Raw genomic sequence first — 26,099 nt, 5'->3', positions numbered from 1 at the left:
GGCCTCGGCCATGGCGGGTGAGGGCAGAGGGCGGCGGGCGCCATGTTGGGAGCTGGCAGCGCCGCCATCTTGAGTGCTGGCAAGGGGAGCTGCGCTTCTGTCAGCTCCGCCCTCAGGGTGGGCTGTCACAAAATGCCACGGGAGCTGCGGTTGGAAGGGATCTCTGGGGATCGTCCGGTCCCAAGACACAAAGCAGGGTCACCTGGAGAAGGAACGCGTCCAGGTGGGTTTGGGATGGCCCCACAGAGGGAGACTCCACAGCCTCCCTGGGCAGCTGTTGCAGGGTTCTGCCACCCTCAGAGTTTGGCACTGTGTTCTGACAGTCATTGGGGATGTTTGTATGGATTGGTGGGATCCCCTCTCAGCCTTGCCTTCTCCAGACTGTCCAGGCCCAGCTCGCACAGTCTGAGATGCTCCAGTCCTTTAATTATCTTTGTTCCCTCTTTTAGACCCACTCCAGCAGCTCCTTGTCTTTCTTGAGCTGAGGAGCCCAGAACTGGAGGCATTTTTTCGTGAGGCAATGTCAGTTCACAGCTATTACTATTGCTCCCCAATGGTACTTTTCTTTGGGACTGTTGGCACTGAGTATATTCGTGCAGTGCTGTGTCTCAGCTGAGTCTGGACCTGAGTCCAGCCCATTCTGGGTCAGAGTCTGGACCTGAGTTCAACCTATTCTAGGTCAGAATCTGGACCTGAGTGCAGCCATTTCTGGGTCAGAATCTGGACATGAGTCCAGCCCTTTCCAGGTCAGAATCTGGACCTGAGTCCAGCCCATTCTAGGTCAGTGTCTGGATCTGAGTCCAGCCCATTCCAGGTCAGAATCTGGACCTGAGTCCAGCCCTTTCTGGATCAGAATCTGGACATGAGTCCAGCCCATTCCAGGTCAGAATCTGGACCTGAGTGCAGCCCTTTCTGTCCCCACAGGTCTCAGCAGGGACAGCTGACCTCACACCACCCCAAAAGCCTGCTCTAAGTGTAGAAGTGATAAGCTGGCTGAGAGAGGAGGGAGGAGGATGTTGTATGTGGAAAGCTGAGGGTCTCTGTTCCTCAACCTGCAAATCCTGGAACTGGACAGCTTCCCCCTGGACAAACCTGTCTGAGAGCAAGGTAAGAGCAGCCCCGGGCTGTGGGTGAGTCACAGAGAGCCAGGACACACCTGGCAGGAGCAGCAGAGACCTTGTGTGAGGCCAGGAACTGCTGAATAATGGAAAATGGGGAAAAGCCTTTGTTGCTTTCTAAAACGAGGCTGGGAGGAATTATTATTTGTAGAAAAAGAGTAGTTTTCCAGACTGGCTGAGAGTTGGCTGTGACTCAGACTTTGACTGAACCCCCCAGCAGGAAAAGGAGAGGGATTCTGTCTGGTTAGGCATTAAAGAAAATAAGCCTGACACAACTTTGTTTTCTCAGTAATCAGAGCTGAGATTAGCAGCACTGAAAGGATACAAGGACAGTGATAAAAGCTTCCCTTGCTGTCCACCTGTACTCTCCCTGGCACACTGAGCTTGGCCACGCTGGCACTGCCACTTCCCCACTCCAGCCCAGCCTTGAATCCTCTTTCCTGTCAGGGACTTTTACCAAACTTTTCCCTTCTCCATGTTTTTGGAGTCTCCTAACAACCCCCTTCCCTCTGGTCCTAAATACAAGCTGATTGCTCAGTTCCAAGAACCCTGATCTTTGTGGCCAAGCACAATAAACAGCCCCAGCCATGTGAGACAGAGCAGGAACAGCTATTTCTGTTCCCCCAGCTATTGGCTGCTCCCAGCTCCCTCAGAGGAGCTGAGGTCACTGCTGAGTTTTGGACTGGAGGTTCAAATGGGATTTGGGATTTGCTGTGCCTGAGTCAGGTGAAACACACCCTGGTGTCACCCCAGACTGGGCTGAGCATGGCCCCACACCCCAGTGGGTGCTCCCAGAGCAGCCACCAAAATCCCCAGTCCCTTCCTAACACAGCAAAGGTGATGACACTGGTTGAGAATCCCTTCCTGCAGTCATGACACTTGGTGTCTAGGAAATTGTCCCCTCCATTTCCACCTGGAAGTTTAAGCTGGGAATGCAGACACAGAAGCAGGACAGAAGAGCTTTTGTCCCCTCCCTGCAGCACTGGATTACAGCATGGATTGGGGAAAAAAAAGGGAAAAAGAAGAATTAAGCCAAACCATAATATTGGAGGAGGAGGACCCTCACTGCCATCAGCTTCCCCACAAAACTCATGACACAAGTTAGGGGTTATAAAAATTTATTTACTTCTCTGGTAACAGGAACTGCTCATTTACCAGGAAGGATGATGCCATCATACTGTGAGAGAAAAAAAAAAAAAAAAAAGAACAAAGTGAGAAATCACCATCAGGTAAAAGTGTAGTGCAGAAAATCTGAGTCACCACAGTCATTCCAAACCAACACAGACATGGAAGACAAGTTTTCCTGCAGCCTGGAATGCTGCAATGTCCAAGGGGGCTGTGCTCAGATAAGCACAGAGATCTGCTCAGCAGCCCCCACATCCTCCACAGGCTGGTCTGACCAGCCCCAAAATCTGAGCCCTGAAGGTAACTGTGCCACACTGAACACAACCAGGCAGGATGGGGGAATCAGGAATTCAGCAAGATCAGGTGGAGGGTTCCCTGCACAGGGTGTGACTGTGTAGGACCAGACTGTCCACACTTTCTGTCAAAAAACCCCCAAGAAACTACCAGCAGTCCCCACCTCTGAGATTTTCAACCCAGCTTTCAGCAGCTGCTATTATTCATTATATGGATAAACAAACCCAAGAATTTGTTTTATTTGTGGATCTCTCCATCCTTCAGTGTGGCAGCTGAGCCTGGAGCTGTGTCAGACCAACAAATCCTAACCCTGCCTCCTCACTCACCATCATGCAGCTCCTCCAAAAACTGGGAGCCATTTACTCAAGAGCTGGAAATTCCTCCCAGCTCTCCTGCCAAGAGCTGCTCTCAGCTCAGCACACCCAAAAGCACAAACACACTCATGCTCAAACATTTCTATTTAGCAGAAATTATTATTTAGTATTTTCTATTTAGCAGCCTCTACTGCTCTGGGAGAGTAAAAATCTATGATTTAAGCATTCAAGATCTGCCCAGTGATTTTCTCCAGCTTTTCCATGAGGCATTTTCCTGTTCCATGCTAGGAAATTCTTGGGATACAAAACCAAAGGCTGTACCTTTTGCTGGAACCAGCGCATGGCTTCCTCCTTCCCAATCCTGTGCTTGGCCCCGATGTTGCCAGTCCTGCGTTTCTTGTCTGCAATGCTGAAGCCCGGCCTGCCCAGCACCTGCAGGGTGAATCCAACAGCACTGCTTCATCCTGCCCCTCTTTTCTTCAGCTTTTCCAGGAGGGAAGCCTGGAATTTCCTCATCACTGGTGCCTTGCTGCTCTCTGCTTCCCCAAACCCAGCCCTGCTGTTTCAATGTTATCACAGGATTTGTTTCTGAAGAGGTTTTGTGAGATTTCTGGCAGCTCTGGGAATCTCACATTAAGAAAAACATCAACAAAATCCAAATCTATCTTCCAGCACTTGGCTGCAACTCCAACTGCTCGTTGTAGGCTCCTTCTGGAGCTTTCCCACAAGCCCAGAGAACAGGGAATACTCACCACATAGAAATCCAGGCCGTAGATACCGATGCTGGGATCGTATTTGATGCCCAGATCGATGTGTTCCTGGATCCCAAAGCCAAAGTTCCCGGTGTCTGAGAAGTTGTTTTTTCTCAACTCGTATTCTCGCACCTGAAACGTTGGTTTCAGTCATTATTCTGTTCCTGACTTGAAGCAGAATTAAAATTCCTGCCCAATGCTACCAGACCCCCAAATTGCTCACAAACTATTGAATCTTTATCCCAAAAATTATACCCTCTCCAGCAGCAAAAACAGAACCCAAAAATCAGCTGCTACATCAGTTAGTTCTTAAATAAGGATAAAACAGCACCCAGATAAAACAACGTGAACACTTCATCCCTGAATCTACATCAGGTGCAACATTTTTGGAGCACACATCCCTCCCTTCAGTCACGATGGAAAAGTTCTTTTCTTCCACAAAGCAAAGATCCAGCCCAAAATCCTCACCTTCAACCCCTTCTCCAGAATCTCCTCTGCTTTGGCCCCGCGCACCGTGCAGTGAACAGCGATTTTCTCGTTTCTCCTGATCCCGAAGGATCTCACCGTGTATCGGGCTGTAACAGCGACAGTTACACTGAGAGGACAGCCAGAGAATTCCCACCCGCGGGACTCGGAGCTTCCCAACACCCAGGAAATTCAAGGGAATTAAAAAGCACCGAGGCAGCCCCACATTCCGTTTTAAGGGATGCTGGCAGAGCAGCACCCCGAGTTTGGAGACAGAACTGAAATGGCACAAACGAGTCCCTGAATATTCAAACCCCCCAATTCTCCAGCAGCTCTGTCAAGGAGCCCTTTCCTGGGAACCGCGCTGGGAAAGGAAGGAAAACAACGGAGCAAACAAGCAGAGCTCCTCACCTTTGGAGAAGACGGGGGTCTGCCCCGTGAGCTGCTCCAGCACTTTGGCGGCGCGGGTGAGCCGATCCCCGCTCTCCCCGACGCAGATGTTGAGGCAGAGTTTGCGGATCCGCAGCTCCCGCATGGGGTTCTCCTTCTCACCTTGGTCTTGCTGCGGAGAGACCACACCGGGGGTGACCGGGGGTGCCCGGCCCACGGCCCCGCCAGCCCCAGGACGGTCCGGACACCGCGCGCCGCTCCCCGCCGGGCCCGAACCCCGGCACCGCGGCTCCTTCCCGAGCACCGCGGCCCCTTCCCGGGCACCGCCGCCACCGGGCGGGCCGCGGCCTGTCATGTCAGCCGCTCCCCCACCAGCTCCTCCGCGCCCATCCCGCCCTCACGCCTCTCCCGCCGGTCTTCCCCGCTCCCGCCCGCACGGGCCGAGCCCGGGACAGCCCCGTCGGGCGCGGATGGCGGCGGATGGAGACGGCTCGGCCCAGGCCCGGTCCGCTGGCCCAGCACTCACCGCCATGATGGAGGCGGGGAAGAGGCGGGAGCGCGCGGCCGCGGGGGGTTGTGGGAACGCGCGGCGCCCCCTGGCGGGCGGAGGGCGGCGTTGCCGTGGCAACCGCGGGGCTGTCATGGCTGCCGCCGTTAATTAATGAAAACAAAATCAAATACGGTAATAACGGTGAGTATCAATAATAATGACAGTTAACAGAGAGAGGAAAAAACGACCCGAACGTGTGATGCGCAATTAAGTTTTTCATCACCCTGTGGTTGGTGCCCAGAGTGGCCCCAGTTTCTGTGCTGGGATTGACTTTCCATGGGTGAGAAACAAAGCTCACTCTTTTCAATTTTTAGTAGTTTAATAAGGGATAAAACGGACACTTTCCAGCGCTGGGGTGCTTTGGTAAACTAACAAAAACACACCATGAACTATAACAACTCTCCTTATATATTCTCTCATTGCATTGGTCAAATGCATGTTAATGAATATTATAGATATTCAAACATTCCTTTGAGTTTATATGTTCTGAGAATTCTTTATTTCAGTTCGACCTCATCCTTAGAGAATGTGCCACAATGCAGATGTGATTTGGAGAGTTTTGTATTTTATTTCCTCACGAGGCCCCCTGCTCTGTGGTTTGACAGCCAGAGGGTCAGTGTGGATTCTTTTTTGTGCTTTCAGTGTTATTTGTCTGGTTCTTTTCAATGTTATCATTTTTACAGCTACTTTTGATCAGCATCAGCTATTTCACATTGTCAGTTAGTTACAAAAATGAAAGCATTTAATATTACATAGCCCCTATTTTAATATTATGCAAAGGCCTAAGCTATAATATATTTATCACATTGTTATTTACATAAGCTATACAGTACATACAAAATATCACAGATTATACTATATCAAAAAGCAGTTAAAAGGGATTACAAATTGTACTATATCAAAATCCTTATGATTAATAATAATTTATTGGCTGTTCTCATCCAAACTAAAATCCCCAGCAGTGGCTTTGGTAGGAGATGCTGCACCAGATGTTGGAGCTGCTCTCAGTGAGTGCAATCATCAGAGCCTCTCACACTCTCACAGCCCCAAATTCCTTGAACCAGACCTGGGAACACAGTTCAGTTCCACTTCACTCTTTGAGGAAAGAATTTCCAGAGCTCTGTCTGGGATCTGGATCCTCTTTTTGCACCATTTGTGGGGATGGCAGCATTCAGGGGGGACAGAACTCCCCAGCTTCTCATGGAAAGGGGCAGCCCAAATCCCACCACTCTGGAGTCCAAACTTCCATCAGTGGCCTGAGCAGAAAATGCCTTCAATGAGGCTCACATCAGTGAGGATGGCACCAGCTCAAGGCTTTCCCTGTTTATCCCCTTTCCCTGCCTCCCCAGAGCCCTGCCAGCCCAAGCTCTGTCATTCCATCAATTATTTTTTGCCCCAGTTGCTTCTAAGCAGGGATGAGGGATAAATGAATAATCAGCTTGTCTCATTAAGGAGAGAAAAAAAAAACCACAGGAGTCTCCTTGCAGAGGGTGTGAAAATCCTCTGGTTAAAAAATAACATTGCTGCTTCATGATGGATTTACTTCATCCCAGAACAAGCTTTGCTGGAAATAGCTGCAGGCTGGGCTGGCTTCCAGCTTCAGCAATCCATGGATCCTGTTTGGGATCTGTCCATGCTGCAGGGCTCCTTCCTCCTCCTCCCCAGGGCCTCAGGGCACTGCAGGCAGCCAGGGGAGCAGGGTGGGACCAGGAGCTGCACAGAGGTGGCTCAGGGTGCTGCCCACCCCCTGTGCCCCCTCCCAAGCCCGTGGCTCTCTCTCCTTTGCCCAGTTCTGGATGGTGGCACTGCCAAAGGCGGTGTCCAAGGCCAGGCAAAGAGGCTGAGGGCTGCAGAGAGGGAGAAGGAACAGAAGGAGCTGTCCCAGCTCAGAGGTGTCACCCTTCCCTTTATCTCCACGTAGTGACCACCCCACTGCTGCCCCTTGATGGCATCAACCCATCCCATCCTCTGCTCCTGACTCCTGCCAGCAGCACAGGAGCTTTGCTCAGCTCCAGACGTGGAGAATCAGAGAATCATGGAGTGGTTTGGGTTGGAATGGACCTGAAAATTCATCTTATTCCACCCCTGCCATGGCAGGGACTCCTTCCACCATCCCAGGCCCAATGTCCAGCCTGGCCTTGGGCACTCCCAGGGATCCAGGGACAGCCACAGCTGCTCTGGGCACCCTGTGCCAGCCCTGCCCACCCTCACAGGGAAGAATTGCCAAACCCCATCTTGTTAGAGAGATATTTCCTACCTTGGCATTTCTCTGCTGAATTCAGGACACTTTTCCTGCTTCCCACTCACCCACTCCCTCGACCCTCTCCCCATCTCCAAATACATCCAGATGGGTCCCATGTGGAGCTCTTCCTGCTTTGAGTCATCCCTGTCCCCAAAATAGTCCAGAGCTCCGTTTTGCCAGGTGCTACAACACATTTTCTTTGGGAGAGGGGGTGGGCTTGGTGTCAATTTTGATTCAGTGCAAAGAAAGGAATCCATTGATGAGAGAAGGTTTGGTTTGTTTTTTCCAGGGATGTGCTGTTGGTTTCTGGCCCCAGGTTACCTGGCTGATGAGAAGTCCAGCTGCAGTGGGAGCAATAATCCCTGCCACTATGCCAAAGGTATTTGTGATTCCCAGCAGGATCTGGGGAGAGACAGCAAAGATTTCCTGAGTGAGACAGGGAGGAAACTGTCACCAGGAGGGAGAGGAGTGGGTGCTTCCTGTCCCTTCCCTCACTGCAGGAATGCTGCCTGCAGTGTTGAGCAATGTTAAAATCGTCCCTGCAAGAGTGGGGGGGGGATTTTAATCCTTTATTTCACCTCTTAATTTCCAATACCAGCAGCTGCAGGAGAAAAGGGGAGAGCAGGAATTGCAGAGGCCTTGTGGGACTGGGAGAGGGAAGGACACAGAGGCAGGGGTGGCACAGATGTGCAATATCCACGTGGCTGATATCGATGCCTGCCCCTGGCACGCTGATTATTGTCAAGGCCAGCGTGAGAAGGAGCTCAATGACCGTGGGACAGCAGCCAGGGCACGGCACAACCACCAGGAAGGTGGCTGGGAGCAGCTTCCCTTGGGAGGAAATGGGAAATGCTTTACACAGGCCACGCAAGGCTGGGTGGTAGATGAAGGCTTGTCTTTACTCGGTGCTGAGAAAAATTTCCTGACGGCTGCTGCGCCAAGCAGCCGCCTCTGCAGGAGGAAATCGGCCAGCAGCCCAGGCAGGATGTGCCCCAGCCCTTGGCCGAGGCACGGCAGGGCAGAGAGGATGCAGTGCCACGTGCACAACACGCAGGCAGCGGCCTCGTGCCTTTCCTGCGCATATCCCGGAGCGGACACGCAGATTTGGGAATTCCGGGTGGGATCGGGAATGGCGGGGCTCGAACCCGCGACCTCAGGGGGGACCCACAGCCGTTAGACCACGCCCCCACACAAACCACGGCCCATACACAAACCACGCCCTCACAAGCCACGCCCCCTCACGAAACCGCGCCCCTGATTGGTCCCACCCTAGGCCACGCCCCCTGCCTCCGGCGGGTCATGTGACGGGACAAGATGGCGGCGCTCATGGCGGCCGTGCCGGTGCTGGCGCTGCTGGGGCTGTGCCTGGGCCCCGCGGCCGCCACCACGCCCCTGGTGATCTGGCACGGCATGGGTGAGCCGGGAGCCTCTGCCAGCGCCCGCGGGGGCGGCGGGGCTTGGCTGGGGGCCGAGCAGGACCGAGGGGCGCTCGCTCCGGTGTTCCCCTCCTCCGGAGCGCCGGTGTCCACCGGGGCCGGGAGGTGCTGACTCTCCTCGGCCGGCAGCTCCCGTTCCGGTGGTGTTTTTGTGGAGGTGAGGTGAGGGCCGGGGCCGTGGCGTGGTGGTACATCCCAGTGTTCCCTCTGGCAGGAGACAGCTGCTGCAATCCGGTGAGCATGGGCTACATCCAAAAACTGGTGGAGAAAAAAATACCGGGGATTTACGTCCTGTCACTCAAGATTGGGAGCAACATGATCCAGGTAAGCCGGATGTCACTCGAGTGTCTGCGTGCCGGGGTGGGGCTGAAATTAGTGCAGCCCGTGGTTTTAACAGGATTCCAAAAGGATTCCTGCTGTGCTTTCCCTGCTAATTTTCTCTGCTCGGTGAGGTAAACAGCTTTGGCAGGTAGAACCCGATAAAGTCCAGCTAATACCTGCAGAAAAGCACTGGGGGAAAACAAATCCCTGACTTAAATTGGATTAATATGCAAATCCACTGATTAGCACACTCCAACCACTGCAGGTAATACGTGGGATGGATGCTGGCTGAGGCAGAGCTTTATCCCTGGCCATGCTTCTTGATTTGCAAACATTTATTTACTTCAGTGGAATAAATCACACACTTCTGCACCTTCATGGGTTTTGACAGTTTTTTGTCAAATAAATAATTTCTCAGGACAATGTACAGTGTAGGTGGTTTTCTGGGTTCTGGAGAGGTTTGATTTTTAATTTATGTATTTATATGAACAAAATCTGAAGTGATTCAGGCTGTGAAGACGTTTGGGGAAATGTCACTGTCTCATATGAGACAGAGCAGGATGTGGTGAAGGGAAGTGACAGAGCTGAAATTTCACTTCTGTCCCTGTCAAAGCTCAGGTCCTCTTTCAAAATCACAAATGTCAGCGATCTGTTTGCAGAGCTTAAAACAACACCAGCAAAGGTACAAATGATCCATCCTAATCTGATCCCTCAGGATGTGGAGAACAGCTTCTTCATGAATGTCAACGATCAGGTGAGGGAGGTGTGCAGCCAGCTGGCCAAGGACCCTCACCTCCAGGGAGGCTACAACGCCATGGGCTTCTCCCAGGGAGGCCAATTCCTGTAAGTCTGTGCTCCTGCCCCAGCTCCAGGGGCTCCTGCCCCAGCTCCAGGGGCTCCTGCTGCTTCACATCCTCATTTGAGACCCTTCAGAAGTGCCCAGCAGACACAAACTGCTGAATTCCTAAAGGCAGGAGTGCTGCAAAGGGAGCAGGTTGTGTTTTCCTGCAGCCCTGCTCTTCCAGGCAGGGTTAAATCCCTTGGGGGATGTGACACAAGTGGCCAAGCCCACACAGAAGCTGCACCTGTGGCCTGGCCATGCTTTGCTCAGCTCCTTCCTCTTCCCCCACAGGAGAGCTGTGGCCCAGAGGTGCCCTGTGCCTCCCATGCTCAACCTGATCTCCATCGGGGGACAGCACCAAGGTAGTGTCCCCTGCAGCTCTCACACCTCCTGGGCACCTTTTGGGGCTCTTTCCTCACCTCTGATCTCTATTTTATGGGTTAAATTGTCCTTTTGTTCCTGTCTGGAGCTGGTGAACTGTTTGGCCCAATTAGTGTTTGCTGATTTCATTATCTTGATCTTGCTTAACTGGCAGTGGAAAGGGACCTCTGTCAGCAGCTGGCTTCACTGCCTGGGTAGGATTCTTACACACCTTGGGAGCACTTGGCATGAGTTACTTTGTGGGAAGTTCCTACAGATTTGTGAAACTGAACCTTCTGGGTCACCAAGGTCTTTTACAATCAGCATCTGGAAGGACAAAGCCCCAAGGAAAGGGAGGTGTGAAATGGAAATAAGGAGGTGTGGAGTTAGGAGGGGCTGGCAGTGAATTTCAGATACTCTCCCCTGAGAATTCCAGAGAATTCCACTCCACTGTTTCTCTGCAGTGGGGAGGGAGGATTTGCAGGGAGCCCCCAGCACTCCCCATGCTTTATCCCTGCCACATCTCCTGGGGCAGGAGAGCTGCCTGAGGAGCTTGCAGGGCTAAAAGCTGCCTGGTTACCTGGGTAACTCTTTCTCCTGCTGTGCCAGAGGTGGTTCTTGCACAGCAGGAGGGATTTTGAAGGGAGCAGTGTGGCTGACTGAGCTCTCCTGCCCCAGGGGTGTACGGCTTCCCACGCTGTCCCGGGGAGAGCTCCCACCTCTGCGACTGGATCCGAAAAACCCTGGATCTGGGAGCCTACACAAAGGCTGTGCAGGAGCAGTGAGTACATCCCCCAGGCCAGGCCACAGGAGCAGCTCTGGCATTCCAGGCTGAGCCTTGGTTCCTCCCCTCTCCAGCTTGGTGCAAGCAGAGTATTGGCACGACCCTCTGAAGGAGGAGGACTACAGGAAAAACAGCATTTTCCTGGCTGACATCAATCAGGAGAGGGTAAGGACACTGAGCAGGAGAGCCTGGGAAGCTTCAGGTTGAAGATCAGGCAGTTTCTCTGTCTCTGGGCTCTCCAGTGACTTGGATTTGTTCTCCTGCTTCCATCCAGGGCATCAATGAGACCTACAAGAAAAACCTGATGGCTCTGAAAAAGTTTGTGATGGTGAAATTCCTCAACGATACCATGGTGGATCCTCCAATCTCTGAGGTGAGGAAGGCAGGGCAGGTTCTGGGGCTTCCTTGGTTTGGCCTTTGGTGGCAGAACTGGAGGTTGCAGAGGGGAAGGCTGGGCACAAACACAGACCTGACACTGCTCTGCCTCCTGCTGGAAGCCTGCTTGGCTCCTGGGAGCCCTTCAGCAGCTGTTCCTTCATTTTTTCTCCATTTTTATGCAGTGGTTTGGGTTTTACAAGAGTGGCCAAGCCAAGGAGACCATCCCACTGCAGGAGACCTCACTGTACAAAGAGGTGAGTTCTGGGAGCTGGGGGTTTCTGCTGTGTCCCCTCTTTACTGTCTCTGGGGCCCCACAGCTCAGCTCTTGTCACTCCTGGGGCATTGCCTCCCCTGCCAGGAGCTGATTGATTGGGGAGACATTTCCCTCCAGCCATGGAAATGTTTCCCCATTCCCTGGTGAAACTCAGGGACTGACTCTGGTGGGTCCTGCCTGGCTCAGGATCCCCCTCAGTGTTTCATGAGCTCTGCTCCTGTTCCAAGCCTTGCTGCAGGAGTCCCCTGAAATCCCTTTTCCCCCTCCATGAGGAGAACAGAGGTGGAATCTCCCCCTTCTCCCTGCAGGATCGCCTGGGGCTGCAGGAGATGGACAAGGCAGGGAAGTTGGTGTTCCTGGGGGTGAAGGGGGATCACCTGCACTTCTCAGAAGAGTGGTTTGACAGCAGCATCCTCCCCTTCCTGCAGTGAAGCTCCTCTGGGAGCACTGGGCAGGGTTTTTTACTGTGACTAACACCAGCCACTGTGCAACAGCACTCAGTGCATCCACACCTGCAGGGATTTGGGGAAGGGGAACAACAGGGGCGTTCAGCTCAGCAGGGTTTGCCAGGGTCTAATTCCACTCCCAGCTGGGCAGAGCCTTGCTCTGACTCTGACACACTCCAGCCTGGTAAATCCACCTCAGTTCTCTGAGCTGGGCCCTGGGTGAGGGCAAAGCTGTGCCAGAGGTTTGTTCTCCATGCCCTGTTCCTGCAGGACACACTGGCAGTATTAACCCAACTCACTCGTGCAGGGATCAGCAACACTCATGGCTGTAGGCAGGGAAATCATGTTCCACCCAGGGTGGGGGAAAAAGGCCAAATTTAGGGTTTCTGGGGGAAAAAATGAAATAGAGGGCTTGGAATTCACCAGTATTAACAGCTTGAACAGTTTTCAACTAATGGCTTGGTTTATGCTCTTTTGTACAACTGAAATCAATAAAGAACTTTCCATCTAACCAACTAAAAAAAAAAAAAAAAAAAAGTTTGGACAACTACTGACTGTGTTTGGAGGGGAGCTGAGGAAAGCCTGGGCAAGTATTAAAGGAATCAAGGCAGGGTCAGGCAGTCCTGCCTGAGCTCCCCAAGAAGAGACAAGAGCCACAGTAATGAGCAAGTTGGCATTAACTTTATTCTATCTTCTGTATAATCTTAAGTACATAAGAAAGGTTTTTCCACAAGCCTCAGGAGAAGACAAGTACAAGTCACAGGACAGTTTCAAAATTAAAAAAAAAAAAAAAAAATTTGCATAATTTTTTTTTTTTGTAAATTTTGTACTAGAGAAAAAGAACATTGACACTTTACAGAAGAAATGCATTTCAGATATGCTTATGCCACCCGAGGCGTTGGAGAAATGAAGGTCAAAGCACGTGCAGCTCCCTTATGGGGTCAGTACAGTACTGTGTGATGCACCACTCTGCTCCAGGGCCCTGGAACAGAGGCTAAGAGCTTCCACCAAAAGGAAAGAGCCAAGCAACACAGGGAAAAAGAGGGAGGATTGAGTGGGGGCTGATTGCAGATGAGGAAGAAGAGAATGATGAAGTGACTTGATCCAACTCGGGTATTTACAACTCTGCACTACTGACCTGGAATGGAGCAGCCCTTCCTCTGGGGAACCACCCTGGGACACTGAACCTCGGTTCAGCTGCTCCAAGAAGCAAACCCTGGGGCAAAGGTTCTCCTGTGGAGGTGGAGGGCTCATGGAATGAGAGGTGCTCAGCTCCAGGCTGCTGGGTGGCCGTGGTGGCACCGCCGCAGCCTTCCTGTGGCACTGGGGAATGAAAGCCTCCTGTCATGGCACAATCAGGAATGCACTGAGCTAGTGGGAATGATGCAAGAGAAATCAGGGTGGAATTGGCCCAGGTCCTCAGCCTTTGGTCCGACAAAAAAACCGTTCCCATGTCCTGTGATGCCACCAAGGACCTTGCCAGGACATCTGCCCCAGGAGCTGGGCACTGTGGATCCGACAGACACCGTTAAAAAGGGGACAACATTCCTCTCACATGAACAGTTTTGCTTAAAGGCAATACAAAAACAACACTCTGAAAGCCAACTGCCAGGACTGGCTGTGAAGTTCACCGAGACTCTGATTGGTGCAGTTAGATGGGACAAGGGGAGAGAAAAAGAAACCTTCCTGCTGAGAGAGGTGACAAGCACTGAGCCCCAGGCACAGGAGGCTCAGTGATGGCAGGCAGCTGTGTCTCTCGGGTAGAAGAGAAGCAGTTTGAGAGCAGAAAGGTACAGGAAATCTAAGAGAATCATCTGAAAGCAGATTTGTCCCACAGCAGGGCCAGGGGAGGGAGTGAGCCTTGGAGCTTTTCGGCTTAGCCAGCGATTTCTGTCACACTGGTAACCAACTTCTGACCATTCCACACTGTCTTGAACTGTTCTGGGACAGGGAATTCAGTCTGCAGGGGAAAAACAGAAATCTGTGGTCAAAAATCAGTTTATGAGTGAGATCAGGAACCACTCCCACTGCTTCAGGCATTTCTTCTCTCAGCTTTGTGCTGTTACCTCCTGCACCACCACTGGTGCCTGTCCTGCCCCCAGGAGATCCTGAGGAAGGAGCAGCTCTCACAAACCAGCAATAATCTGATTTCAAGACTTTTTTTTTAAATCACATCATCATTCACAACCTCCAAAGTGTCCCCCACTGTAACCAACACTCCCTGCAGGGTTCAAAACCCAGCTCCTGCATCCCCCAGCCCCAGAGGGATCCCAGGGCAGCACCTGCAGGGTTCAAAACCCAGCCCCAGAGGGATCTCAAGGCAGCACTTAGAGGGTTCAAAACCCAGCTCCTGCATCCCCCAGCCCCAGAGGGATCCCAAGGCAGCACTTAGAGGGTTCAAAACCCAGCTCCTGCATCCCCCAGCCCCAGAGGGATCCCAGGGCAGCACTTACAAAGTCCCCTCCCTCGGTGGGGATGAGCACGTTCATCTCCGAGGACTTGGCACTGACGATCTCGCAGTCGAGGGAGCTCTTGCTCAGGTACACGTGGCACCCATCTGTCTTGTTGATGGAAATTGTTGGCACTTTACCCATGACCTGGCAGGGTCAGAGCAGAATCAGCTTAAACTGGATAGCCACAGCATTTTTTTGGTGTGTTTTTCTTTCAAGGCAAGAGGTTTGACTGCAAGCCCTCACCGTGACAATTGTACAGGATTCAAATATTCCCACCTTTAGCAAAAATCCAAACGTTTTCTTCTAATCTCTTTAGAACAAAACTTGAGCCAGCACTAGGCAAACTGACCATCTTAGATGCCCAAACTGAACTGGAATAAATCCTACTGCTGGTCTTCTGCCAAATGTGCTTTCAACCTCCCAGAGCCTCAGCTCTTACCCCAAGCCCTGAAACAGCTCAGACACAAATTTGAGCCCTTTCCCAAGGGACAGGTGGTGTTTCCTGGATATTCTCCTCAGAATTCCTGGTCTGGAAATAGAACTGCTCCAGAAGCAGAAGAGAGAACAGGTCACTCACCTGAACTTTAACATCCCTGCTGTTGATGATCTCTACAATGCCCACCACGTCATCAAACACCAGCCCCAGCTTCTTGCAGTTATCTGCAAAGAAAAGCAGATCAGGGCACAAAGATTTTGGAGGCTTCAGCTCCTGCACACACAGCAGCAGGCAGAGGCAGCTTTCAGGGCTCTCCCCACTCACCCAGGGTGATGGAGTTGATCTTGCCTTTGATTTGGAGTGTGCTGTTTGTGCACTTGAACACATATGCTACCTGCTTCAACTCTGTGTCACTGATGACCAGGTTAGTGGCATTCTCCTGGTTTTCCTGAAAAGGCAAGGGAATCACACTTCATTTTCTGAATGCAGAGCAATTCATCCATTAAAATCCCTTTAAAAACAAACAGGAGAAAGGTCTCCAGAAGAGTCCCCTTTGCTTCTCCAAAGCTCCCACCCCTCCAACCCTGCCAGCACCAGGAACTCACCACTCTCCACTTTTTGCCTTCTAATTCTAGCAATGGAGGAGCCTTTGGAGAGGAGCCTTGGGAGGGATTAGCATTACAGGCTGGTTTGGGAGCAGTGAAAGGTTTGGGGCCACTTCTCACAGGGCCCCCTTGGTTCTTCAGGGCTGGATTCTTGTGGGTTTTCATGTCGTCTGAGACGTGCCTTAACCCTGCAAGAGAAGCAAACCTGAGCCCAGCTCCCCTCCAGGAATGCAGCTCCACAAACACCAGACATTAATGGTCACACCAACCAAGATAACACTTGTTAAAACACAAATAAACTCCTTAGATGGGAGCTAAGCTGAGCCCAAGTGTGAGTGGCAGGAAGGGAAGGAGGAAGCAGGAAATGCTGCTGCAATATTGACAAGAACACAACATGAACCACAGAACCAGAGCATGCCAGCTCTTCCTCCATTCTGCAGCTGGAGAAAACCCTGAGCCCAGAACCTCATGTCCTGATGTGCTCACCAGGTAACACAAAAAAGGGAAACATTTTGGTATTTACAGCCAAGTCTTGTTCCAGATGAGGGGGACACTTCTCCCCCAGCAGCACTCACTTTGTCCTGGCAAAGCACTGCCCCTGCCTGCCAGCCCCAGACTGGGACCAGATGGGTTTTTATGTACTTTTGAAGCAGATGCATTGAGGGGCAGTAGGAAAACAAGGAGGAGCAGCAGCAGAGCAGTTCCCTCCCTGGCTGTGCCCCTCACGTACCCGAGGTGATCCCTTCTCCCCGGTTGATCTGGGCGAAGAGCGCCGAGCGCGAGGCCGAGTCGTCTGTGCTGGAGCTCACGGGGGCAGGAGGAGGGGGAGGCCCTGGAGGTGGGGGTGCAACCCCAGCTGGAGGGGCAGGTGGTGCTTTAGCCCCTGCTGTGGCTACAGGACCCTGGAAGAGCAGGGAAGAGGAAAGGCACTCGCACCAGCTCCGTCTGTGCGGCGGTGACCGCGCCAGGCTCGCACCCTGCCCGAACCAGCACTCACTGTTTTGCTCCAGGTCAGCCCTGTGGTGTGGTACTCTTTGATGTAGGCCTGCAGCTCTGTCCAGATGCTCAGATAAGCTTTCACCCAGTCCACTTGTTTTTTATCTCTGAGAACACAAGGAGATCAGAGAAGGAGGAATTAAAGGCTGAGGAAATGCTGGAAGCAGCCCCTGCACACCCAGCTGGCCAAGTTCAACAACATCCCAAAGAGAAAAAGGTGAACTTACACATCCTTGTACTCCTTGAGGATCCTGTTGGTGTAAAACATGGCAGCATCAGTCATTTCCTTCACGTAAGGACCAGGCTTTGGAGCCTAGAGCAGAAAGAACATGTTAGCACTGAGCAGCCCAGCAGGGAGCCAGACCCTCCCCTGCACTCAAGGAAAACCCCATGGAGTCCTTACCATGGCCACCCAGCCCAGGGCTGGGATGCTCTCACTGACTGCTGATAAGTGATTGAACAGTTTGCTACCACGGTTCTTCTCCCTGAAATTCTGCACGGCCTGGATCTGCTCCGAGATGGGTTTGAGCAGCTCTGAGAACGCGTTCTGCACGACAGAAATGAAGGAGATTAATTAGCACAGCTCTGGAATGGCTGCACAGCTGAGGTGATGGTGATTGGGAACAAGATTCCAACTGGCACCAGTGACTGCTGCAGCTCCTGGCCAGGCTTGGTCCCACAGCCCAGCCCCTCCAGGCTGAAGTCATTGCTCCCCTCGGATCGGCGCAGTGGGAGAATGCCAAGAACTGTGACTCATGTTCAATCCAGGAGACACTGACAAAGCTTGTTAGGAACGAGGACAGAAATAGCATTTTGCCTTTCCTGGGTTCTTTTGTTCCAACACAGTTTGGTAAATTTTTCCTCTCTTCCATGAACCCTTGGAGAAAGGCACCTACAGCCTGCTCCACAGCAAGTTCAAAGGTCACCCCCAGGATTGCAGTTATTTCTCAAATCAATCCTTCAGTATTTGGATGGTAAAAATGTGTTCCTGTGTGCTGTTCCCTTGGAATGCTGACTGCAAGTGCCAGAAGTGCTCTGGGGTCAGAGCAAAGAGCCAGCTCCATGTTTCCACAGATGCCTCTGAGGCAACTTTTCCTTCCTTTAGCATCGGAAAGTCTCCTGCTGGTGGCAGCAGAGAGGGACAAATTTGGGCAAAACTTGCTTTCCAAAGCCTCAGCTTCTGCTTTTTGCTGCCCTTTTCTCTGTTTAGATGAAAACTGAGAGGTCCCAAGCACTGCTGGCCAGGCCACACTTTCAGAAGCTCCAGCCCAGCAGCACATTCCAATCACAGGATGGGAAAATTTTTCAGCACAAGCACTGAGAGTCCACACATTTTGCATTTTAAACTGGCTGCTCTAGAATTAGACTCCTGCCAGACAACCTGCACAAAGAGCTACCCTACATTAAGGCTGTTCTTTGTTCATGATCCTTTATTTAAATAACGTGTCTGTGGGATTTGGAAGCAGATTCTCAGGCTGGAGAGCACAGAACTGCATCCCAGCAAGCCTGGTGAAACATAACAACCCTCCAACGCTGATTTTGGGGGAAAAGATGCAGATCTGTTTTGCAGTGAATAGGAAAGGAGCACAGAAATCCAGCTCCCACCATGTAACAGTAGAAGGCACAACTGAGTGAGATAATAACTGCAAAGAAAAGCGAGGTGGGATCCTGTTGCTTGGGAAAAACAGTTCTCAGCAGGGAGAACACACTGCATTCAGGATCAGATTCTCAGCCACACATCCTGCTGAGAAGCAGCAGCCTTGGGTAAAGTGTTAAATTACCTGCTAAGGACAAATCAATCCTAAAAGCCCAGCGATTATCCAGAGGCCATTCAGTAGAGACAAGTGTCTGCTCTGCTCCTGGAGGAGTTTGATGCCTGAAAGTCTCTGGGCATCACATGATGAAAAGCAGGAGCTACACAAATCCCAGGGTGGCTCAGACAAGATCCTGTCTGCAGGTTCTCAGGGAACACTGATTGAGCAGAGCTGGTGCCAGCTGAAACTGGAGAGGCTGTGAGCTGACACCCCCAGGCTGCTCTGACAGCTCCACAACTCCTGTTGCTGTAACAACTGGGAAATGCCAGTTCTGCAGCTCCCAGAACCTACATCCAGGATTCTGCTCAGTTCTGGGGAGCACCCAGAGCAGTCCCCAGTCCTCCTCCAGTTCCTCTTTTGGCCCAGCTGTGACAGCCCAGGTTCCCCCAACACTCCCAGCCAGCCCTGACCCTGAGGGGAGAGATTTCTCATCAGGGATTGCTCACACTCACCTCTGCTGGCTGCTGATGCTGAGATGCCACCACCAGAAGAGCCCTCTCGCTCATCAAGCCTGCATGGACCATCTCAGCCTAAGGACAGACACAAACATGAGGGAATTTCCCTTGTGCCTCAGGAACAAATCATCCCCTCTGTGAGGAACCAGCCACACTGACCTCAAAGCACATTCCTGGAGAAACCCATCCCCAGAGGAACCTCACCAGAGAGTCACAGCTCAGGCCTGGGGAGTTTTCAGGCCTCCTAAGGGCCTGCACAAGGTGTGTACACAGCCAGGCATTAAGGATTCCCAGGAGAAGGTTTGATTCATCCTGTGTGTGTAGGTGGCAACCTGGAGGTTATCTGCTTTGAATCCTCAGGGATTATAAAGATCCTGGGACACAGTGCTAGAGGAATGCAGATTCTGACAGCAAACTTGGCCCTTCCAGCCCTAAGGACAGGCAGCAGCTCAGGGGCAGAGGGAGAACAGGAGTCCTTACGTGCTTCTGCACATCCCCGCCGACTTCTCTGCTGATCTTGGCGTACTCAGCCACCGGCCCGGCCAGCAGGGCATCGAAAGCCTGCACGTACTGAGCCACTCCTGTGGGAAAACCCAGAGCACAGAGCTCACCAGGAGCATCCCACAGGCTGCCACAGCCCCGGGCTGCACCTCCCACCTGCAGGAGGCTCAGCCCAGAGCTGAGGAAGTGCTGCAGCCACAGAGTTTTTATCTTCACAGCGCGGCAACCGCAGCCCCCGCGCCTGCACAGGAGCTGCTGCCGGCCTCTCTCCCCTTCCCCTCCCCTCCCCAGCTCCCCCAGAGTGCCCCCTGCCAGCTCTGCACAGCCTTTGGGCCTCACCTTTGGCAGAGGCATCTCCACACATGCCAGGGCGTTGGCACACGGTCTCCAGGCGCTCCACAGCCTTCTCCAGCCGCTCCACCAGCCCCTCCATGTCTGCTGCTGTCCACGACCTGCACGGGCAGAACACAATCACCTCCATCCTCAGATGCCACTGAGGGTTTAGGGCTGTGTATTGCAAGCTTTTCCAGTTCCAGGAGAATCATTCCTGGCCAGCAATGCACCCTGACATTAGCAAAGACAGCTGGGTTACACAACAGCCTCTTGCTGTTGCCACACTCGCTCCTTAATAGTTTCTATTTCATTTTAAGGGCTCCTTACACATGTAAGGACATAAAACTTCCACCTTCTAACCTCACAGTGACACCACTCAGTGACAAAAAGGTCTGCCCAGGTTCTCACTGTGGTCAGCTCCTGGCCAAAGTCCCAGCTGTGACCACACAGCTCAACTGGGAGCTCACACGCTCCAGGTGAAAACGACCGGGTTTGAATCTCCAAATGCATCTGGAAGGACCTCCTGGAGTACTGAATTGCTGCCAGGATCATCTGTAAGCCCAGCATCACTCCAGCACAGAGCCTGAGCCATGCTGGCACACACCAAGGGGAGCAGCTGCACGAGCTGAGGCGGCAGAGCTGCTTCTGACAACGCGCCCCTGTTCTTCCTCTGCAGCTCTGCAGAGCCTCCCTGCAGCCACTGCACAGGAAAGAGGCTCAGGCACGCAAGCCATTTGCTGCATCTCATCTGGAAAAAGTCTTAAAAGTCACATAAACTTTCCATTAATTACTGCTTTGCACCAAGCAACAAGACAGGTCATGCTCCCAGCACAGTAACACCCAGGGAATGCAGGGAGGGAGCAGCAGAGTCACCAATGGCATTTTTATCTTATCACCACTCATCTAAAGATTTTACAGCATGAATCACGATGGTGGCCTGGACACAGCTTCCTTCTGAAGTGGTTGCTGCAGTCTGCAGAAGCTCAAAGCCCTTCCTGGAGGAGGGGGTCCTTCCCAAAACATTCCCTAGAATGCTCAAGGAGGAAGGCAGGGTTTGCTCAGCTGAACTCACTCTGGATCCCCTCTGAGAGGAAACCTCCAGTTCTCACTCCAGTTTTGCTTTTGTTCACAAGCCCTCTCAGCCCTGCTTCAAAGTCCACGTTTTCACCTAATTTCCAGAGGATGTGGGGCAGATCCAGCATTAGTCATGAGCCCAGCACTGATGTCACAAGACAAACAAGTCCATTTTCCACCCCTCTTGTGCCTGCTTGCATCAGGAGAGGCAGCTCTGCTGCGGGGGGCTGGGGAGAGGCCACCCCCCCTTTCCAAGAGGAAGAGAAGCAGTTTCCTCCTCTGTCCACAGAGCCAGAGGACAGACTGTGCACAAAACTGGACAGCAGCGACTGGATGGCTTCCAGACCCACAAAATAAACCAAAAAAACAGAACCCAGAGAAGCTGAAACTCCACAGCAGCCACCCCTGTCATCAGAGTAATGAGCAGCTCTGTTCTTGAATTGTGAGTGATGCAGAAACCCCGAGCAGGATCCTCTGTTCCCTGCTGAGGTTCTGCCTCCCCCGCTGCCAGCACGCTCTCAAAGTGAGATTCTTCCCCCAAAAAACCCAAAATCCACCTGTTAGGGCAGCAGTGCCATGCTGGGAGAGGGATGTTCTGGTGGTTCTGACCCCCACCACCTCCCAGGCTCGGCTCTAATCTGATCAGCCCCATTACCCAGTGGCAAACTGCAGCTCGGATCAGGATTACCAACCACAAAGTCCAGATGGAAAAGCTGCTTCCTACCCCCCAGCAGCCAAGCACGCTGCTGCTGGGAGCACATCCCCTCAGCTCTGCGTGGGATTTATGTCCTAAAATCACAGCATTCCCTGGGACTCACATTCCTTCCACTCTCCCTGCCATTTGACAAAGTCCTTCCTTGTTTTTCCTGAGCCCCAGTGCTCGATACCAGCTCTGCAAACCTGCTGCTGTCAGGCAGATGGTGAACTCGTTTTAATTTCCTTTTAATGGGTGGCATTAGGGCAACTTAAAAGATAAGTCAGTCGGTAAATTGGCAGCAAAATGAGAGCTAAGTGCAGGCAACCCGAAGTCCTGGGTGTCAGCTCCTCCTCTTGCCTCACCCTCCCAGTGCTCTTTGCCCTGTGGATGCAGCTATTTCTGCTGCCTCCATACCCACACGGAATGAAATAAAAAGATTGAGGTGTAATTAAATCAGAGTTCACAACCCAGAGATTAACATCCAGCAAGGAAAATAAAAACAGCCACACACTGGGCAGTGTTCTGTCTACTGGCCTGTTTGAATGGCAAATAATTCAACAGAAAGTGACTTCACAGGTCTCAGTGCAGTCAGATCTCAATTCCCTGCTCTGAAGAGGAAGGGGAGACACACAGACACCATCCAGGAGTCATTCTTGTTCTACACACCACCCTGGAGTCATTCTTGCTCTGCACATCACCCTGTGTGGGATGAGGAAGACTTTTCCAGCTCCCTGTGTAGGGTTGGAGTTCTCTGCAGGGTGGAGATGCAGTTCTCCCTTGCAGGATCACAACACAGAATTTAAATCCAGGTCTTGTTCAAATTCAATTGAACTTTGATTAGCAGTGGAGCGGAAGCAGCAAACACTCATTTCACCCACGGCCAGAGGGGCCATTCCTTTTCACAGCACATTTGTTCATCTATCAACTGCCCTTTATTCCCATCAGAGCCTGGGAACACAGCTCTGGACACGCTGTGCCACAAACAGGCTGAGCAGAGCAATAAAAGGAAGGGATTTTATTGGTAAAAACATCAGTTACCCCAAACCCTGCACATCACAGCAAGAGGAGCTTCCTGTCTGGGGAACTTCCAGGAGCTGGCCTGTCCCAGCCTCAGAGTGAGCAAATTCTCAGAAAAACACCAAAAATGAAATTATTTGCTTGCCTGAGACAGCCACAGTAACCTGAGGCCTTTCTGAGACATTCTGGAAGACACAAATGCTGCTTTTATAGCCCAAGCAAGTCAAACCTACGCTTGTGCTCACACCGAGCCCGACAAACTGCTGTCAGCACCACGAAATTTGCATCAGCTACTTCCTGTTTCTACAGGCAAAAGAAATAAAGATGGGACAACTAAATTAGGAACATACCACAGTTTATTTCTGAGCTGACACTGGAATATCTCAGGGGATCAGCTACCAGATGATTTCCAACATTTATATCTGCCAAAAGCCCGAAGAATTTTTTTTTTCTCTTTTTTTTAAACAGTTCAGCTCGTCAAGGCAGGAATTATTTGAAGCAAGGCAGGAGTCAAATGGCTGAATTTAGCCAGTGGTCAGGAGCAGCCATGAACACAAGACAGCTATTGCTGGTCCCAGCAGCTGCCAGGACAGAGATCTCAGCTGTTTATAGTCCAACAATACTTGCTGACATTGCGCCAGAACCCGTGCTGGCTGCTCCTGCTATTTCAGATCCACTTTATTTAGAAAACCAAGAGTGCTTTAAAAAAAAAAAAATTCCATCTGGCCCTTATTCTAGCTTTCCCATACAACAAATCCTCCTGAAGCCGTTAAAAATGTTATTTGGTGTTTTACTCACACGTTAAGAGGGGGTTAAAGCTTGGCACTGGAGCAAAGGCTCCTTTTTCAGCACAATTATCTGAATTAGGAGGTTTTCACTTGCCAGCCTCAGTTGCCACACTCCTCTCACTTCCTTTCCCTGTCAGGGAGATAAATCCAGCAGGGAGGTAACCAAGGATCTGGGATCTGAGCTAAACTGGATGCAGCACCGAGCTCCATATCAGGAATTCCGAGCATGGAAGCTGCTCAGCATCCCTCCCGTGCCTGCTCCAGCACGGGCCGCTTGGCTGAACTTTCTGCATGAATAATAGGGGGTATTTTTGGCTTTCAGAAAGCTCAGCAATATTCCAGGGACACAAGGATGCTCTCTGGAAAGGAACGGGCACACACAGCACTGTCTTGATGCCGCGGATTCCTGTTTTTTCCAAGGCATCTGCAGCTCAGATCTGGGGGAATTCCAGAACCCGACGTGCAAAACAACCCTGTAATTATTATTTTTCCACTTCACTGTCAGGAAATCCAACGGAATCGCACATTTATTCCTTCCTAACCAGCCACAAAACACAAAACGCGGAGGAGGAACCAGCAACAGGCTGAGGACGGGAACCACCCCGGGGCGATGGAGACGGAACCGGGGTGTGCAGCACGAAAATCCTCGCTCCAGGCTGCGGCGAACCGGGGAAAAACCGGATCAGCCACGGGGCAAGCCCTGCGTGTGCCGGTGAGTCGGTGCAGCCCCGGTAACCGAGCCCCGGTAACCGAGCCCCCCGGTAACCGAGCCCCCCGGTAACAGCCCCGCGGGGGTGTTGGCACCGTTCTGTGCCCGAATTAACCTCGTTTAGGGCATCTACCCCCTTAACCGTGCCGGGAGGGGAGCAGTGCTCCTTCGGTGCCCCGGTCACGTTTCGCCGGTGCTGCCCCCGGGGCTGGGCCGTGTCCCCCGCCCGGTGCTCGGTCCTGATCTCCGTCCCCGCTCGCTCTCGCCGGTACCGCCCCCAGACCCGGCCGTATCGCGGTGCCCACCCCCGCTTACTCCCACCCGCAGATCCGCCTGTGCCCGGTGCCGGTCCCTGCTCACCCCCGCGCTCAGCGCCGGCCGTGCCCCGCTCACTCCCACCCTGCGATCCGGCCGTGCCCGGTGCGGATCCCCGCTCACCCCCACCCTCGCACCCTCAGACCCCGAGGCCCGGCCGTGCCCGGTGCCGGTGCCGCTCACCCCGCGCCGCTCCCGCTCCGCCGCTCCCGGCGCCGCCCAGCCCCGCCGCGCCCGCCGCTTCCGGCCCCCGCCCCGCGCGCCGGATGTGCGCACGGCGCGCGCGGCGCGGCGCGGAGAGGGGCGGGGCTTTGGGGCGGGGCTTCGGGGCGGCCGCGACGCGATTGGCGGACAAGGAGGAGGGTGTGGTCAGAATGGGTGAGGGGTGTGGTGAAGGGGAGGGGCTTCGGCGGCGATACCGCTCTGTGATTGGTGAATTTAATGAGAGGCGTGGCCTGAGGATGCGAGGGGCGTGGTTAGGGGCGGTGTCTCGTGTGTGGGCGGGGCCAAGGGGCCGGATGGGGCCCGGGACCCCCGGCGGGAACCGCGACCCCCGGAGGGGCTGGGGGGGCTCCGGGACCCGCGTGGGGTCACACAGAGGGGATGGGGGGGGCTCCGGGACCCGCGTGGGGTCACACAGAGGGGATGGGGGGGCTCCAGGACCCGCGTGGGGTCACACAGAGGGGATGGGGGGGCTCCGGGACCCGCGTGGGGTCACACAGAGGGGATGGGGGGGCTCCGAGACCCGCGTGGGGTCACACAGAGGGGATGGGGGGGCTCCGGGGACCCGCGTGGGGTCACACAGAGGGGCTGGGGGGGCTCCGGGACCCGCGTGGGGTCACCCACAGGGGCTGGGGGGGGCTCCGAGACCCGCGTGGGGTCACACAGAGGGGATGGGGGGGCTCCAGGACCCGCGTGGGGTCACACAGAGGGGATGGGGGGGCTCCGGGACCCGCGTGGGGTCACACAGAGGGGATGGGGGGGCTCCGGGACCCGCGTGGGGTCACACAGAGGGGATGGGGGTTTGAGAGCCCCGGCAGGGCCAGCTGGGACCTCCCCCGGGAGTGGGCTGTTGATGCCCAAGGGGGGGCTCTTGAGGTCCTCAGGAGGTTTGGGACCCCCGAAAGGGGTTCGGGGTGCTTTGGGATGAAGCGGGAGCCTCTGGGAGAGGAGTAAGGCCGAAGGTTCGGATTTTGCCATCAGGGCAGGACTTGCTCCAAAGAGGAGTTCGCTGCCCTGGTGCCGCAGCTGCACTGGAGCTTTGAATTTTCAACATCCCCGGTGGGATCCTGCCTCGGAGCCGGGGGTCTGTGCAGAGCAGAATTGTCCTGGGAAGGACTGGGACACTGCAGGAAGGACTGGGACACTGTCCCGGTGAGGATTGGGACACTGTCCCGGTGAGGATGAGGACACTGTCCCGGTGAGGACCGGACACGTTGTCAGCCTGGGAAGGAGGAGGTTTCTCCTCCGCCGCCTCTTCCTGCCCGGCTGCGCTACCAAAGATGGTCACGGCTCGCTGGAGCGGGGCTGTACTGACACCGTGAGGCTCTGCTGACACCGTGAGGCTGTGCTGACACCTAGTGAGGTTCCAGGTCCCGGGACACCCAAAACCTCCGAGGCTTTGATTTCCCTGCGCTGCCGGCGGCTGCGAGTGGCGGATGGGGGAGCCCGCAGCTCAGGTTCTCCCCCTTTCCTTGGGATCCCCCTCCCCTCCGAGCATCCCCTGGCAGAGCGCTCAGAGCCCAGCACGATCCACGCTGCCCTCGCCTCCTCCTTCCCAGCCGGGCTCCCGCACTCACCGAGGCTGTTTTCTGGT

At 53.5% G+C, this 26,099-nt stretch overlaps 3 protein-coding genes across 5 annotated transcripts; 1 reads left to right on the top strand and 2 right to left on the bottom strand.

The window, feature by feature from the left end:
• The first annotated feature begins 135 nt into the window (after positions 1-135).
• On the top strand, positions 136-12,482 carry PPT1 (palmitoyl-protein thioesterase 1). Of its 3 annotated transcripts, XM_033080520.2 has the most exons (11): positions 136-223; positions 925-1,107; positions 7,540-7,629; positions 8,901-9,010; positions 9,723-9,850; positions 10,140-10,210; positions 10,887-10,989; positions 11,067-11,157; positions 11,267-11,365; positions 11,553-11,624; positions 11,953-12,482. In XM_033080520.2, the coding sequence occupies exons 3-11, from the start codon at positions 7,542-7,544 to the stop codon at positions 12,073-12,075; spliced, it is 885 nt and encodes a 294-aa protein (XP_032936411.1). In that variant the 5' UTR covers positions 136-223; positions 925-1,107; positions 7,540-7,541; the 3' UTR covers positions 12,076-12,482. The 3 variants fall into 3 exon arrangements, with proteins under 3 accessions (XP_032936411.1, XP_032936413.1, XP_032936410.1); XM_033080522.2 differs by lacking the exons at positions 136-223; positions 925-1,107 and adding an exon at positions 5,006-5,149; XM_033080519.2 differs by lacking the exons at positions 136-223; positions 925-1,107; positions 7,540-7,629 and adding an exon at positions 8,534-8,664.
• Positions 2,220-5,042, bottom strand: RPL11 (ribosomal protein L11). The gene is made up of 6 exons (XM_033080523.1): positions 4,985-5,042; positions 4,480-4,630; positions 4,072-4,178; positions 3,604-3,735; positions 3,173-3,283; positions 2,220-2,295 (listed from the first exon to the last, which is right to left on the bottom strand). Exons 1-6 carry the CDS (start codon positions 4,988-4,990, stop codon positions 2,266-2,268), a joined length of 537 nt encoding a protein of 178 aa, XP_032936414.1. The 5' UTR covers positions 4,991-5,042; the 3' UTR covers positions 2,220-2,265.
• A 270-nt stretch (positions 12,483-12,752) lies between the features above and the next one.
• Positions 12,753-24,501, bottom strand: CAP1 (cyclase associated actin cytoskeleton regulatory protein 1). The gene is made up of 13 exons (XM_033080518.2): positions 24,467-24,501; positions 19,690-19,802; positions 19,330-19,430; positions 18,847-18,924; positions 16,984-17,127; positions 16,808-16,893; positions 16,582-16,687; positions 16,315-16,486; positions 15,585-15,772; positions 15,304-15,427; positions 15,121-15,203; positions 14,544-14,687; positions 12,753-14,050 (listed from the first exon to the last, which is right to left on the bottom strand). Exons 2-13 carry the CDS (start codon positions 19,781-19,783, stop codon positions 13,967-13,969), a joined length of 1,404 nt encoding a protein of 467 aa, XP_032936409.1. The 5' UTR covers positions 19,784-19,802; positions 24,467-24,501; the 3' UTR covers positions 12,753-13,966.
• Between the last annotated feature and the right edge of the window lie 1,598 nt (positions 24,502-26,099).

The sequence above is a fragment of the Catharus ustulatus genome, chromosome 26 (genome assembly GCF_009819885.2).
Source record: "Catharus ustulatus isolate bCatUst1 chromosome 26, bCatUst1.pri.v2, whole genome shotgun sequence".
NCBI lineage: Eukaryota > Metazoa > Chordata > Aves > Passeriformes > Turdidae > Catharus > Catharus ustulatus.
The sequence above is the reverse complement of the archived record's forward strand: the minus strand, read 5'-3'. Positions and strand labels throughout refer to the sequence as shown.

What these genes read in the sequence shown, in the direction of transcription:
- CAP1 (XM_033080518.2), bottom strand. Translation starts at nt 19,783, where the DNA reads ATGGAGGGGCTGGTGGAGCGGCTGGAGAAGGCTGTGGAGCGCCTGGAG. An exon ending in AAGGCAAAAAGTGGAGAGTG is followed by an intron (nt 15,428 to 15,584) that starts GTGAGTTCCTGG and finishes TTGCCTTTTCAG; the next exon opens with GAAAACCAGGAGAATGCCAC. An exon ending in GATCAACTCCATCACCCTGG is followed by an intron (nt 15,204 to 15,303) that starts GTGAGTGGGGAG and finishes TTTTCTTTGCAG; the next exon opens with ATAACTGCAAGAAGCTGGGG.
- PPT1 (XM_033080519.2), top strand. Translation starts at nt 8,565, where the DNA reads ATGGCGGCGCTCATGGCGGCCGTGCCGGTGCTGGCGCTGCTGGGGCTG. An exon ending in TCCCAGGGAGGCCAATTCCT is followed by an intron (nt 9,851 to 10,139) that starts GTAAGTCTGTGC and finishes CTTCCCCCACAG; the next exon opens with GAGAGCTGTGGCCCAGAGGT. An exon ending in AGACCTCACTGTACAAAGAG is followed by an intron (nt 11,625 to 11,952) that starts GTGAGTTCTGGG and finishes TTCTCCCTGCAG; the next exon opens with GATCGCCTGGGGCTGCAGGA.
- RPL11 (XM_033080523.1), bottom strand. An exon ending in GACCCCCGTCTTCTCCAAAG is followed by an intron (nt 4,179 to 4,479) that starts GTGAGGAGCTCT and finishes TCGCTGTTACAG; the next exon opens with CCCGATACACGGTGAGATCC. An exon ending in TTCTGGAGAAGGGGTTGAAG is followed by an intron (nt 3,736 to 4,071) that starts GTGAGGATTTTG and finishes CCAACGTTTCAG; the next exon opens with GTGCGAGAATACGAGTTGAG.